The sequence below is a fragment of the Tetrao urogallus genome (genome assembly GCF_951394365.1).
Source record: "Tetrao urogallus genome assembly, chromosome: 3".
In the NCBI taxonomy this organism is placed as follows: domain Eukaryota; kingdom Metazoa; phylum Chordata; class Aves; order Galliformes; family Phasianidae; genus Tetrao; species Tetrao urogallus.
Window position 1 is genome coordinate 40,297,903 of NC_136815.1, and position 16,448 is coordinate 40,314,350.

A 16,448-nucleotide genomic window follows, 5' to 3' on the forward strand; every position below is an offset into this window, starting at 1 on the left:
CTTTCAATGGGCTGCTTCTCTCAAGGCAGTATTTCCTTTCAATTAAACTTACATGGTTCAACATAAAAACGCTGGTTTGGAAGCAGATGTTCAGTGGTTGGAAATTTAGTCCTAGCTCAAAGGTTTTGCCAGCATAACTTTGCTGCTAGGGGTCATGACATTTTTTCATTGGGAGGCACAGACACAGTGTGAAGAAAGACTCCTTAATATCCATCCTACAGATCTGATTTTATATGCATCTTTCATAAATACATGAATTCCTATTCTGCCTCGCAAGCATTTAAGTCAATGAATTTTGCAATCACCAAACAGCTGTAGAGACGTAGCTCTAGGCTACAGCCCCACATGTCTAGTTACAACAGCTTTTAAGCATCTCTTTTCCAGAAGGGATCAAGTGGAAAAGCTCTGATTATTTTTTCTTGAAGAAGCATGAGCTCAGAAAGAAGCGACAAATCCCAAGAATGCATCCATAGCTTTAAATCCACTATCCACTGCCTTAAATCCAGAGGCTACTCCCCCCATCAGGGCTGTGTGCAGACAGCTGGAGTCTGAGCCTCTCCTCCAAGGGGAGAGGCATCAGGTCCTTCCTGGTGATCACACCAACCACTCGATTCTGCAAGTCGACCACAGTGAGGTGGCGCAGCCCCAGGGTGCGAAAGATGATATACGTGCGTTGCAGTGAGAAATGGGCTTGGACTGACATGGCCGATTTGTTTATGTATGGCTCCTGTAAGACAAAGAGGGGAGACACGGGGAGAACACAAAAATGTGAGCACATCCCTGCTATGGGGACTGCAAGCAGAGGCCAGGGTGGGAGAGGTCCTAAACCTGAGGGATGTTTGCTTTTCTCTCATGTTTCCCATCCCCAATTATAGTCAGAATGTCAGGAGATACCACAGTAAAAAACACTTTCTTTTTTTGCTAAACCATCAGGTTTACTGTACATGAGCTTTTATGACTAGAACTTTCCAAACTGACGTGGTCTGAGTTTTTACTTTGAAATAGCCAATGACCCCAATATTTCTTAGATGTCTTAGATGTTTTATAGTTGCTATTTCATTACACTACCATTTCTTATATCCTGTAATATTTTTCAGTAAATGCTTATAAAAGTCAATTCACGAAGAAACACAGACTGTGAAGAAGAGGACAAAGAAAACAATCACACGGCTCTGGGAAGAAGACTGCAAATACTGAATTCTGGTCACAGAAAGCAATAAGGTCTATAACTTGATAGGAACGCAGCTAAACTAATTTTATTGTTAACTGAGCTTATATATAGTTGTTCACTAAGTTTTTACTTTTCATGTAATTACACAGCACCCTACTTGTGACTTGGACACTTTCTGTCAGGGAAGATATATTATGCCTCCCAGTGTATTCTTTCCCAGTGGAAAAATGAAACAAAAAGATGATAAAATAATACAAGTAAATGCATAGTATAGGGTGACATGTCCATTCTTACCCTTTCATTTATTCGGAAAATATTCAAAGACATAAGGAGAAAAAAAAAAATAAAGTAGAAATGCTTCATTTCTTCTATGCCACATACATTTTTGCTGTGGAATTCACTGCCACAGGAAATCATTAAGACCAAAAATTTCAGAATGAATATTTCTGTGGATTCCATAAAAAGACCTTTCATGAGGAATAACAAGTTTTTGGAAGAGATGCTAACCTTTCTGCTTCAGGGATCACATAAGGTACAAAAAGTTAGGTAGCAATGAGCAACTTCATTGAACTGAATGGGTTACCCATGGCAAAAAATGTTGTCTGGCCCAATAACTTGAGCACTGGATTCAGTCCCAAGAGAGCCAGCTTCTACTCCTGTGTATGACGTGTTTTTGAACTTTGGAAAGCCATGTGTTCTCTCTCCACCTCAGTTTCCCCGTCTATTACAAAAACTAGATAATGTGTTTTAGGAGCATTTCTTTCTTGATAGCTATCTCAAAAATGAGGAATCTAGACTAGATGGATCTTAATCTTCATTGAACATGAGCTGATATTATCTTTTTAAATAAAACCTGTCTGAGCCTAAGCTCTCTCTCACCTAGATTTCTCACTGTGCCTGCCATTTCAGTTTCAGTGCTGAAATTCACTGAGGCAGAAACTACATTTATTTTGTTTATAACGTATTTATTTTAGGGCTTGCTCAGTATACCAAACACATTATTGCTTTTGGACCCAGTATTTTAGTACAGTATTTAGGAAACAAATGTGGTAATGTCATAGCAGGGATTAAAAAAAAAAAGGAAAGGGGGAAGAAATACAGCTTTATTTATAAGTTGATGTATAGGCACTGCGGCATAATGGAGACTAAAAACTCGAAAGCATTGCTTTATATTTGCTTTATAGGTCTATAAGAGCCAAACAGTGACATTTAAATGATCTATTCCATTAACATTGTATCATTTTGTCAATCTGGAATGTATTTTAATCAAAAGCCCCCTTGAAATGGTCTCCTTTGTTGTATTTTCTTTTTGGCTCATTTTATCAACATCTGTTATGTTTATACAATATGAATTAAAACTTCGGAATGCTGTTTGTACTCAGCTACTTTTGTTGAGAGTGTAACGTCCCAGGATTGGCAGTGTTTATGTAAATCAGTGCGGCTGACACAGCCATCATAAACAAATGAGAAAATATAACAAACACATTGTTCATGGAGGAAATGTTTGTTTTTAGAGTTGGCTTCAGCCTTACCAGATTGATGAAGAGTTGCTGATACCGGGGATCTGTAGTGTAGCGATTCAGCAGCATGGCCAGGCGCGACGGCTTGGGCAGCTTCTCCACTGTTATCTGGAACAGGCAAGAATCCATTTCTCTTTCTTTCTGCACTGCACATTAGAACCCACAGTTCAAAAGCCTTCCAGTTTGTCTCTAGGAAAAAGTTTTCTAACAGAGCTACTCTGGCAGAGCTTGTCCTTTTTAAATTCTTCTGCCAATCAAACTTAAACTAGCACTCAAAATAAAATGCTCTGTACTTCAGAAAAAGGATTTTTTTTCTTAGTGTAACTAACTGTGTCTCTATTAAGACAATGTCAGTTGCACCGGCCTAAGGGTGAGATTTTCCACACTGTTACTAAGTGGTAATTGCATTATGAAATAGTGCAGAAAAAATGCAATAAAACTGGCATCAGCCATCAACTGACCTTCCATCCTTTTCCATAGGAATTCCTATTTGTTCTTTGACACCTCATCCCATGCATAATTGCCCTGTTCACTCTCAGTGTTGTTTTGCCAGCAAAATTTCCACTTGCAGACCAATCCTCAGTGATATATGATGACTTCCCAGTTGTGCCTGTATAAACTGCTTGAACTCCATTATCAGTCTTGTTTTGATAAAACACGATTTTCTTTTACCACACTTAATGTTTACTATTCCTAAAAATCCTTTAGTCACCTATCATAGCAAAAATGCTATATGCTTTTCAAGTTTGAAAACTTTTACAAATAGTAATCACTCACAGAGCTTCTATCCCCACACAGAATTAAATATTATAATCTGCTGTTTGTAGAGAAGTCGGGAAAGAAAGGACTGGAACAACCTATTTGAGGAAGGACGTGCTTTGCCAGCACTCTTGTGCAACTCTCAGCTTCTGAGTGGCATTATGGTTTATGACAGCTTTGCCTAGAAGTTCTCTAGTCATCTTTTAATTTAAATTGTACCTGACCACTTCTTTCTTTCTTCTCAGCCACGTTAAATGAATTAATGTTCTTTCATGTTGAGCTCATTCTAAATCACCCAATATATTCGCTGATTAAACGAGGATAGAACTGACAGAAAAGATGTTACCTTCTCATAGGGTAGAGGATGTGAGAAGGAGAAAGATTCGTTGTTTGTCTCTGGTTCAAAGATGTGCTCGTTCTCCAGCAACATGTACAGCTCTAACCTAAAGATTTATTTTTTTTTTAAGAAAAAAAGCATAAAAGAAACAAAGGGACTGCATTCGTTATGAGAGACAAATTTTATAAAGCAAGCACACAACGCTTTGCTATCCATCAGATATATAATGGACAGAGTATTAGTGGGCTGATCACTTATTTCACCTTCCTAAACCTCCATCATCAATTACAGCATCACACAGGTGTTTTCTGGTTTATGTTTGGCTAATTGAATTATAAGACATCACCTACCTACACATGACCTGGATCAGCCTGCTTGGCAGGAGGAGCTTATGCAGTCAGTAGTTTGCAACCAACAAAGCAACATAAATAGTATGCAAATACAGCTATTTGCATTTAAGGAGATAGCCTGTTGTGCCTTCCCACATCCTTCTTAAGTAACATCCACATTAAAATGAGATCTGCAAGAAATTCACGACCCATTTTAAATCATCAGTGAAACCTTTTCTCACAGTACTGCTCTCTAGAATTCATTAAGGCATTTAATATTCTTGCTGACTAAGTCCCTTAGTTTAGGATATCTTTATCAATCACTACATCATTTCAAAACTTTTTTTTAGAATTCTCCCATTCCATACTACATGTAAGAAGATTTGACATGCAATATATTTAAAATGTCATTTATATCTAGTGCTTCTTTGCTTCACCACTGTGTGTACACACGCGCTCCATCTGCACTTCCCATTTCCAGCTTTTTGAATATATTTAGATAACAAACATCTTGGAGACCACCACAAAGCCTTTTAGTTTGCAACATGCTTAACATCATGTTAGCCCTCCTCCATAGTTACAGCTAGCAGCTACTACAGAAATGCAGACATGCAATACACTGCTAAATGCTGTGCTTGAGGGACCCAGAGGAAACCAAGCACACAACCTTCACTGGGGCATTGCAGGGGAGCTATAAAGTGGCTTCTGTGACTGAAACGCCAAAAATAACCTGGGAATTTTTCAAATAAATATTTCTGTATTAAAAAATACTGATTTTCTGAAACCCCAACTTATTATAGGAATTTACTGCTTTTAATATAATGTCTCCTGGGAAAGATTTAGTCTGCTTCAAGGTGGGATTAGCACTCAACAGCAGAGGACTTACACCAAGTAGACCTGCCTTCCAGCTCCAAAAGCTGGTGGTTAGTGGCCCTCCCTAGGGATAGGATATGGAAGAACTAGGTTCAAGCCCTTCTCCATGCTCTCCTTCATAACAAGCACATCTGTGGCTATGTCTGGCATGTCTTCATGTTTCCAGCTGGAGAGGTTCCACACTGAGTAAACAGGAATCTGTAGAAGCAGGTCCCCCACAATCCCTGACCAGCAGACTCTTTACCATTTTATTATTTTCTTTCCAAACAGTCTCCCCTTTACTACTCTGTACTTCTTTGTCCTTCATCTGGTGAAGCTGGCTCAAAGCTCTAGAGTTCAAAAACTTACCATGAGCACTCACACATGAAGATGTAAGATTAAACTGATTTCCAGCATATTACAGCATATTACATGTTTCTGGTCTTCAGTATAGCCCATCTCTTCTCCAAATTAAATCCAAGATACTTTGCGTATGGCTATCTCTGCATTTGTATTCATATTCGGAAGACACTTTTGAAGCAAACCACCCCATTGCTTCTACCTGCCGTGTTTTGGTTAGCATTACAGAGTAGTCTCCTTCCTCTTGAAACCATTGGCTGTTCCACCCTGAAGATCCACTCTTGCAATCTGTATTTTCTTAATGTAGACATGGCCTTGGTATCTCATCCAAGGATCTCAATGGGATTTATGAATAACTGTGTCTGGGATATAGATATCCTCTTGCTGTAGGTGTCCCTGTTCATTGCAGGGGAGTTGGACTAGATGACCTTTAAAGGTCCTTTCCAACTCAAACAATTATGTAGTTCTATGATCCTTTTACAGTAGAAGACCTGAGTGTACAAAGAACTTGCAGAAGAAAATCAGTTTGTTGTATAGACAATTAATGGACGGGTTTGAGGACAATGATGAGAACACCTTACAAAGAACAGTGCAGACATGCTGCAACAGATAAGATCCATTCCTTTTAGACTACGTTTGGAGGAAGAAAGGGAGGAAAATACAATATACACAACAGAGAAGAAATTATCCCAGTCATGCCCTATGAAATACCATTGGTGCTTCACTCTTTTTTTCTTCAGGGCTCTCTACAGCTTCACATTTTATAATCTTTCACAAGTATGTCTCTAATCAATTCCAGTAAGAAATAAACACACAGATCATAGAATCATGAAATCATGAAGTTTGGAAAAGACCTCTAATATCACCTAGTCCAATCATCAACCCACCACCACCAAGCCACCCACTAACCATGTCCTTCAGTGCCACATCCACAAAGCTTTTGAACAGCTCCAGGGACAGTGACTCAATCACCAGCCTGAGCAGCCTGTTCCAATACCTCACCATTTTTTCTGAGAAGAAATATTTTCTAATATCCAACCTGAAATCTACATGCCAGTCCTAGATCATCCTGTACAGATCCACAAAGTCAATTTCTATAATGATCACTGGGCCAGGAACACTTTCATCCTAACATATGTATATAGGCTTCAAATGCAAAAGTTATGACCCACACCAATCTTTTGCCAGGATTCTGTATACTCAGGTCCAAAACACTGCTCAAGCTGCCCACAATCCAAACTTCACCATTTTCCACTTGAACATCATGGGCTGGAATTAAAAAAATAGCAATGTTCAGCACAGGCTTAAAGAGCAGAAATGTTCGCTCATCACCAGTGGTTTGTTGGCTGGTTTTGGCAGCTCACAATTTGCTCAGCAGTGCTCTTAACTAAACCCAGAAGGGAGTCACTGAACAGGGCTTTGGGAAGTGTGAGAGAAATTTTGCTAGTCAAAAAGAAAGTACATGCAAACACAATGAAGGAAATTGTTGGAACATTTCTGATAAGAATCCAAGCCTATTAAAAACTGCCATGTCCAAAAGAAAAAAAAAAAAAAAAAAAAAGAACATACATTATTTCACTTGGACTTCCAGAAGTCATGCTTCAGAGGTATAACAACACCGTTCTTTGATGTTACATACAACATCCTTCCTATCACATCATCAAGCCTTGGAAAGCAGACCAAACATGTTTCTTGCACTATTTTGTGAGGTTTAACAGGAAGTGCTAGGATTCAGATTTGGAGTCTGCAATTGTTCGTTTACTCTTTATTTATTTAAAAAGGAAGAAAACCCTTAAGTAGGGAATCTCATTTCAAAGATACCCTGGCAAGGCACTGCAGTAGTTTCATTTGCTCTGTCTGTTATAAACCACACGTTATGGAATACACCTAATTAAGATAACACATTATTATCCCAATATCCACATGTCAGATTTGGCATGGAAATCAGGAATGAAAAGTATCTGACAGCTGATTGTGTCACTCTTTTCTTGTCAAGATGGCCAGTTATCTGAGGAAACTACAAATTCTAAATATTGGAGGAGTGACATAAAAAGGAACTGCGGCTCCTAAGTAGCTGCAAATGAACAGAAGAAAGATTAAATGGTGATGTCACTGCCAAAAGCATCCAAGGCAGGACTCTCCCATATTGAATGGATAAAACAGCTACACAGTTGGGACAGAGGGAGGAGGGGGTATTAAAGAACCTGAAATATCTTATTTCTCCCACATTAATCCACTAAAGGTAACTGCTTTGCTTTTATTCCTGAGCTTTTATTCTTTGGCGAATATCCAGCTTAGTGGGGACCAACAATTAATGTGTTCTGACCAGAATGAAACAAATTTCTCTTCTATATATAAAAAAATGCACGTCTCTCTCAGAGCTTCTCCCAGACATATTTAAAAGCCTAATTACATTACTGTGAAGTTTTGATTGATTAAAATTAAAATATGACAATAGAACAGTAACAAATAGCAATAAATTGCATACTGATGTGGCAGAGTATGACACCCTAAAACTTTTCATATTCTTTCCTCGTCCTCATACCTGACTGGTAGCATCTTGCAACTCCAACTTTCACAGCAGTGAGTGCTCAGAAGGTCTTGCAGGGCTTGATTGCTGCTCTGCTCCCAGAGAAGTTCTCACATAAATGAGCAACACTTGCAACAGCACACATGAGAAAACTCTCATGTGAACTGTAAAATATACATTCTACTTAAGAATAATTGTTGTTCTTATGTTTTTGGTAATACAGATGTTAGTATGCTAAATACATTTTTCCTAACGTCAACTATCACTGTACCTTTACTAAAGAGTTTTTAAAAGTATCTTGCATGTGACAAGAAAGACAGTAGATAAGAACTAGATCATCTATACAGGAAACTGATTTAAAATCCACGACTTCATTTTTCACATGCTAAAAACACCTCAGGGTTGTTTCGGGCTATGGAGCCTAAAACATTACTGTTTATTCATGCGTTTGGTTCTTCAAAACAAGAAAGAGCTTTGCATGAGTTCTTGGCATTTAACCTATGAGCTGATAAAAAGGTCATTATCAAGCACTAGATTGAGGTTGTCTGGAGCTAAAATCAAATCCTGTCTATGCCCCACTGCCTTTCAAATGATGCTGAATAAATATTTAATCTCTGTGCCTCAGTCTTCAGATCTACATAAGAGGCATTTCTTCTACCTCAGAGCTGTGCTTTGTGGTTAATGCTTATCACTTAAGTTGCCTTCTGTCTGGTTTTATGGATACCATCATCCTGGTGAGTTGAGCAGACAGTAAGTCCCAGCCCTCTATATGAAAATGCAAAGGCTGCTGTAAATAAACTGCAAATATAAACTTATTTTCAAACCTTCAAAAAGAGTAGATTCTAAAAAGTTATGAAAACAGGCTCAGAGTTGTATTTCTGTACAAGTTGGCTTGTTACCAGGCAGATTTTCAGTTCCAGAGGAACCCACCACGCATTTAAATGACAGGACAAGTATGTGATCAGACTTTCCATTCACACAACAGTTTTCCCCATGCCTATATTTGATTTTGACATTCAACAACGCTCTGCACTTGCCTAAAAGCCACCCACATGCTGCAGCGAGGCTGCATACGTTTTTAATTTGGCTCTCTGAGTGAGCACACAGCCTCTGCAGCACTCCAGCTTTCTCACCAAGAGGCTCCGTCACAAAGTCCTACAGCACCTGCACAATTACTGGCAGGGCAAAACAGGCCTGCTAATTTTAAAAGTATCGTATAATGCCACTCTTTGGAAGAAAGGTTTTGCACTTGAGATACAAAACAAAATCACTGCCACAGACTCTATAAACCTTCCTCCATCTGTGCTACTCGCGTCCAGGAACCCTGACAATACATGGGAGGATCATAACGTCAAAGGCTTTTGTTGAAAGTGCTGGATTCTATTTATTTTAATAGACAAGATCACTGTACATTACTTCATTGAAATGAATTGGATCAGCTTTTCAAAAGCAGTAAAAACAAACATGCTGACAGACCCTACCCTCTCCTATGAAAACCACTGCACCAGCACTTTGATACTGCAGTCAGCTCCCTAGCCTGAACCTAAAAAGAGCATTCAGGTTGCTAATGCTTTACCCTCCCCTTTTTTTATTTCTTTGCTGTGTTCGAACCACTGATGGTAGTGTTTCTAGCTTTAATCAGAGTAGAATCACCATTCTGCAGTATTTAGAGCAAGAGCACAGGGAGGAGGCAGGGGGACAGCTGCCCGTGATCTCGCAGTACGAAACAAAACTTCATTTTTATCTTCTTATATTGCACGAACTTTGCAGACTTCTGTGTTTGATTGGGTAACTTAGGATTCCTGAGATCTAAACTTAGCAACCTCTCCATAACAGAGCCAGAAGGAAACGGCTCTCCAAGAGGCTTTCAGTTCTATAGCAGTTATTTCACAAGTTCAAGCAACAGTTCGGTCATCATACTAAAGCAGATATCGCTAACCTCAGTAATAAATTTTTGTATTGAATGTTTCAGGTCCCAGTTTGTATTTAATGTTCCATTTATCCCTAAGCTGCTGCACTGCATTGTTTACTGGAAGCAAGTAATTCAGGTTGGATATTAGGAAAAATTTCTTCTCAGAAAGAGTGGTGAGGCAGTGGCACAGGCTTCCTAGGGAAGTACTGGAGTCATTGTCCTGGAGGTGTTGAAGAAACATACAGACGTGGCACTGAAGGATGTTGTTAGTGTGGGTAGTGGGGATGGGCTTACGGTTGGACTAAGTGATCTTAATGGACTTTTCCAACCCTAATGATTCTATGATTCTATACTTACTCACCTGCTAAGAGTAATAAATGTATTGCCTTATTAAACAAGTGTGCATGGACTTTGCACACATGTGCATGCACACACCTTGAGAATAGCGTTTCATTAGTCCCAATTGAGAATGCAGACTAAAGAAAACTTCCAGAACCAGCACCTATAGCCTGACATGTCTGTAATAGTTTGCAATGCTGTATCTCCTTTCCCACACCCATATCAATATGCTGTACTCGGTTTTACTGCAATGCTTGGCAGAACGCATTCCTGACTCACAAGGGTTTCTGTTCACTGCACTGACCGGAGGCATGGCATACCTAATAAGCTGCCATAAGATACGCATACACACACTACTTTGGATCAATGATTTCTCTGTTCAAGGATGTTACTGTGTAATACAGCTTTAAGTTTTCAACTTTGTCATATTTTCTAAACTCTGATCTCTTCAATTTACTTTCAGTTATGTGACATTCCCCTTTAGTGGAGTGAAAGCATGCATTAGCTAAACAATGTGGTTTGGATTTAGTGTTCCCATGCATCATCATGAAAATGTTTGTCTCAGCAATAGTGTCATTATTGTTACTGGGAACAGCTGCTCCACCATGTCTTTCGATCATGGAAAGCAAAGCGTCTCCCTTCTCAGACCAGTTTACAAGCTGGGAAACTAAAGTGAGACCATCAGGCAGGAGGTTTATGAGGATGATGTGTTCTGTACCTGGCTTCCTCCTGCCACAAAGGAAACAGAAAGTGCAAGAACAGCAGCAAATCTACGTTGCACAGAGCAATGTAGTTTGGCTCCCTCCACTGGTAGCTCCTCTGCCTCTGGTCCAGGGACCAACGGGAGCCAGAAACCCTCCTCTCAGGTGCAGCTCGGCTCTGCCAAAGGTGTCATGCTTTCAGCCAGAAGGAACAAGAGCAGGGAGCGTGCTGTTGATCAGGAGAAGATTTAACAACTCCCCCAAGTTTCTGAAGAGAGAAGACGTAATTCTACATGCTCCTGCTAGTACTCTTAGGATTGCTAGAGTGAATTTTCATACTCAACTCTCTGGGAGCAATACTGTTCCACTGGGCCCACTGTCCCCATGCCCACCATCACAGCAATGCTCCTGAGTTCCACAAGCACATTTCCTGTGACTGGTCACACGGGGACTGGCCTCCAGCTCACCGCTCCGAGAAAGACCTCCAGAGGCCATTGGGCCTTAGCTGAAAATGGTAGGGGGTGGAAGTGGATGATCTTTAACGTCCCTTCCACCCTAAACCATTCTAGGATATTATGATAAGATGGATTTTCAAATAAAATCTGTTTTACAGCATGGTAGGCCTTTTTAAAACGTCCTCAAAAGGGAAACCATGCTTTCAGGCACTGAAGGGTGATAACAGTGCATTTCTGAAAATGCACATTTTTTTAGCTTTTCAACTACAAGAAGTCCACAGCTTTTGAGTACATTTCTTCTCTGATTTAGAGCACTACATTCTACTTCTTTAGATACCCAGCTTTCTTCTGAAAGCAGGAATTGGGCACTTCGCACAACTCACTTGTAACAGACAAACTTACTTTGGGGAAAGCAGTTACACAGTAAATACACTCCCATTTAGCATATAAAAATTTGTAATATAACAGTACAGGTAAAATGAACATGGTAAACTACAAGGTTTTCTGACATCTTTACTGAAAATATTTCTGTTGAAATTTCTTTTTGGCGTAAAAATGAAAATGTTCATCAGCCACAAATGCTGAAGTTTCAGTAAACTTGATGGGTGGGAAGAAATAGGGTTTCCTAGGTGAAAAAATACACACAGAAATGTAGGCCTAATGCCAGAAATGTCACATCCTGTACAGAAGTAGCAGAAAACCACGTTTTACCCATTTCTGCTTAGATATATTTATTCTGTACAGTCTGCTTATGGTCAGAGATATTGTGGTTTCTGCATAATTACTTTCTCCCAATCAAACTAAATCAAGCAAAAAAAAAATATTCCTTCATCTAAAAGATAGACAAACAAAATGCAGAGTAATGGCTAACAGCTGTGTAGTGCAAGGGCAAAAACAAGGAACCCAGGCTTGAGCACTACGACAGGGGAGCTGTGAGTGGAGATCTGAGAGGTTCAAGCATGAACAAAATGGCTTATTTGCTATGGTAACATTCCCTGATGGGCTACTTGGTTGTGTTCATCAACCCAACAGTCTTTCCAGGCAAACTGTATCAGAGCAGTGTTCTAGGCAGAAATTAGCATAGCCAGGCAGCACTCAGATTCTGCCTCTCTGCACTGCTTTTCCTTAAAAGAAAAAGAAGGGACTGACACTGGCCTAACAAGCCACCAACATCCACCTGTTTTTCTTCAGTGAATGCTGGGAGGATTAAACTGCAGCACAGAAAATCTCAATTCTTCCTTTTCCTTGAAAAAAGTGAGTTAAAGCCAATTAAACCACTTGATACTGAAATGGTCTCTGGGAACAACGGGGCATCTATCATTTACTGGGGGAAACTAAATACTTTAAGAGAAGGGTTCCTTAGAAACAAACATCTAGACAGCAAATTATTATCCATTTTGGTGTAAGAAGTCATAGAGGACAGGAGTGACACAAGGGCATGTGGAGAGAGGCAATCATACATGGGAGGTTGTGCAGCATGGTGGCAAAAATGTCATCAGTGACTACAAGGTACCATCACCCCCCATGTTATTTCCCAGTTGTGTCCACAGCCCGGGAAAATCAGTGAATTACCTATAGCTTTCCTCCACAAATCCTCCATGTCTTCAGTTTTTATGGTAGTTTACATTATAAAGTAACCTCTGGCAAAGGAAAATGGAGCAACAAAACACAAGTGATGATGTGTCTAATCTGTTCACCACACAACAGAATCATTTCATTGCCCCACAACGGCTCTACATCATTACATTGTAACATATGTAGAAGTTCTTTTTTTTCCCCTAGAAAAACTAAGTTCTCCCAGAAGTTAGGCAGAAATATCTTCTCCTGCTGCAGCAGGATGTGCAGCCACATACGAGAGCAGCCAAGACAAATGAGACAGGGGACCTCCTAGGCAATTCCTCAGTATGTATTGACAGCCTCACACAGTGTCCCAGGCAGAAATGTTCAGGGCAGTCAGGCAGTGCTCCTGTCCTCAGGTCTCTCTAAAGAATGAGTTCCACTGTGAGTCGAATTGCCACCATAGCCAGGAGAGCAAGCAACATAAGCCATGACACAGTGCTCAATAGACTCCAGGCTAGCACCTTCTTAACAGCCCAGCTCCCTTTCTGCAATTGCTGGGAATAGATAGGGGATGCATTTCAGCAGCAGAGAGAAGGAATTGCCCGTTTCATTTTGAAGAACCATCACTGCTGTGGGAGAAATGAAGGGGGGGAGGAGGAGGGTGCATTTCCCCACATTGCACACAGTAGGCTGCATTGCACAGAGCAGGCCAAGCATCCCTAATAATGCTGTGCATCTAGCTCACCAGCCACATGTTCCTCAAACCAAATTCTGTGATGGTTTCCCAGGCATGCACACAGCACGGTCCATGGCATAGTGTCAAAAGAGTTACTCTGAGGAGATCATTGTTTTGGAAACTTGCTTCTCAGATACAGTTTGCTTCCTCTTTAACAATTTTAAAGCCAAGGAGTTTTTGTTAGTAGTTGTTTTGATTTTCTACTGCTTACTCAGTTGAGGAATATAACAGCTTCAGATTTAGGTTATCCATGTAAAATGATCTCACCTTTGGTGATCTCACCTTAATCCCCAGTGGATAACCGTCCAGATCACAAAGTCTAGGAGAAAAGTCTGGCCCCGTTAATGCGGGGCTTGAAGATTTTTGTTCGTTTATAATCTCAAACAAAATTGGAATATCTGGGTGTTTGCTCAATCCAGCACTGAGATGCAGTTGTAGGCTCACACAGGTCCCAGCCAACACTCCTTGGCCTCAGTCCTTGCTTTTGTAAGAACTGACACTGACCCTTTGAAAAAAGAGTCAAAATCATTCATATGCATTACACTAACATAACAACACTCTGTCCCTGTACAGCAACTCACATCACTGCAGTTTCGAGGTGTAGGCAGGTACTAAATGAACTTTGCATTCAGTAAAATTTTCAGTGCTTCATCCATGTGTATTTTATGACAAGAAATGGTACAGAGATACACAGAAGTGTGAAACAGTATGAAAAAAATACAAGCTGTTGTTGCCTTCCTGCAGCCTTTCTAGGTAGGTCGCTTCTTTTCCTTCTTTAGCTCCTTGCCCCTACTTTTTTTAAAAGTAATACCAATGTTTTTGTGCCAGAAGAAAAAAAACCCAAACATTTAAGAATCAATAATAACGTCCATGGAAACTCTCAAGAAAAGCATAATGGCAAATACTATTGGATCTTCCCCCATCTGCAATTTTTAAAACATGCCAAGCAAGCTACATTTTCTCCATTTGAACGTTGTTGATGTATAAGATGGAAAAACAAATTTTCTGTCTGTGGCTTTGTCACCTTCACATGGGATTGCAGTGGATCCCATGCAGTAAGAGAATAAACAACACCATTCTCCTTTAAGGAGTTCACAGCATTTCTCATGTTGATCTTAGCAGTTACGTGCCACAGGAGCTGTAATTTTATGAGTAAGATGGAAAACCAAATCCTAGCTACTTATGGTTATGAATACACTAATTCCATGACAAATCACATTTTTGGAGGCTTGTTTCAGAGGCTGGCTGCAGAGAAATTCCTTTCCTGGAGTTGGTGAGGAACCGTGGCAGAACAGCAAAGCTACGCATGTTCCCTGCTGGGAACAAGGCACCCAGACCTCATCACAGCAGTTCTCAGGCTTCTGGACACATGGTGGGTGAGAAGGGTGCTGACAGAGCGTGCCAGATTGCAGTGCTTGCTCTCAGACAGCCATTCACTATGGGTTTCACTGGTGCAGGTAATAAACATTGGACTGGACAAAAAAAAGAAACCCTCACATTTGCTGCTACTTTGTCAACTATTTAAAATGCTATCTTGATTCTCTTCAAAACAGTCTAACAACAGCTTGTTCATGCTGAGAGTGCCAGGGGAAAAACTATTTTGTTCACCCCCTCTCTCTGAATCCATTATGTTAGAATGCAGTTCTGGGGATGAAGCAAACTACAAGCTTACCAGAATTGTCAGGTAGCATCAGATTGCCTCTAAAAGTGCCTCTTTTTGGCATGTGCTCATGATCATCCTTTTGACCCCTCTTTTTTGTTTGCTTCAACAACTTTGCTCTGCATTAAGAAGCACAACAGCATTTGTGTAAACTCAGTGTAACCCCCAGCAGCCTGAGACTCTCACTACCGGGTAATTTGCTGAATTAATGAGGAAATTATTATAAGATCATCAGTTCAATTTAGAAGAGACTTTGGCTTGGTCTGTTGTTAATGTGTTTTATTGGTGAGTCCAGCTGAGAACTAAACAAGTGTGCTACTAGATGGCATATAATATTTTCAGATTGCTGCACACTGCGGACTATCAATCCTAAATTGAAGTTTTAGCACTTTAGCACATTTTTTGTTAGCATTTATGACAGCATCACCGTGAAGGAACAAGAGTATATACCACATACAAGTATATGGTACTGCAATATTGATGTTACTTCTTCAGGCCACTACAACCCAAACAGTCTGCACTGTACAACTTTCTCTTTTCAAGCCAGTATTTCTCTGAGAGATTCATGCAAAGTTCCCAGGCTTCATTAAATATTCACCCACTTTCTATCTTTATGCTCCAAAATTTCTGCTGACCATGGAGCTATGTGTGAGATAGGTTCGTATGGTCCAGCTGTCAATAGTTCATCCTTGAAAAGTTGCTATAAAACAGGCAAGGAGGCAAGTCCCAATCAAATTTCCACTCATGATACGTGGATAACATTTTTCCCCGTCCAGATCAATAGAAGAAAATACATTTATCTAGGTAGTTACCAACTTCTTCCCAATTAAGGGTGAAAAACGTTCTCTACAAGGGAACATGTTAGAATACTATGAATATTTAGCACAGAAGACACCATGTATTCATATTAAGGTTATTGGAAGTACCATTCGCAGGGCTTTGCTATGTGAACTCCTATTAGGAAGCAGTTGTACATGCATCCTCTCCTTTCCTCTAGGATACTCAAGGTGGGAATTTAGTCACTGCCTCTCCCACTCCTGACCGACCGCTCAAAGAACAGTCTTAAGACTCCTACGTGAAAGAATAGAATCATTCTTGCATATAATGTACAGTATCAGCAATACTTCATTTATCAAGATATTTTATATGCCTTTTGAGAGTCCCCAGTGTAAGAAGAATTCCTTTAGTCTAATTCTTGTTTACGCAGCATGAAATTTTTAGTGACTT

The 16,448-nt window shown here is 40.1% G+C and overlaps 1 protein-coding gene across 1 annotated transcript in view; it reads right to left on the reverse strand.

Annotated features, from left to right (window-relative positions):
- Positions 1-496: 496 nt before the first annotated feature.
- LOC306945165 (chloride channel protein D-like) overlaps positions 497-16,448 on the reverse strand; it is a gene marked incomplete at both ends in the record, with an annotated part of 72,620 nt that continues 56,668 nt past the window's right edge. Inside the window, 3 exons of the mRNA XM_079533870.1 lie at positions 497-727; positions 2,704-2,799; positions 3,797-3,893. Coding sequence (XP_079389996.1) covers positions 497-727; positions 2,704-2,799; positions 3,797-3,893 — 424 coding nt within the window. The remainder of the gene's footprint in view (positions 728-2,703; positions 2,800-3,796; positions 3,894-16,448) is intronic.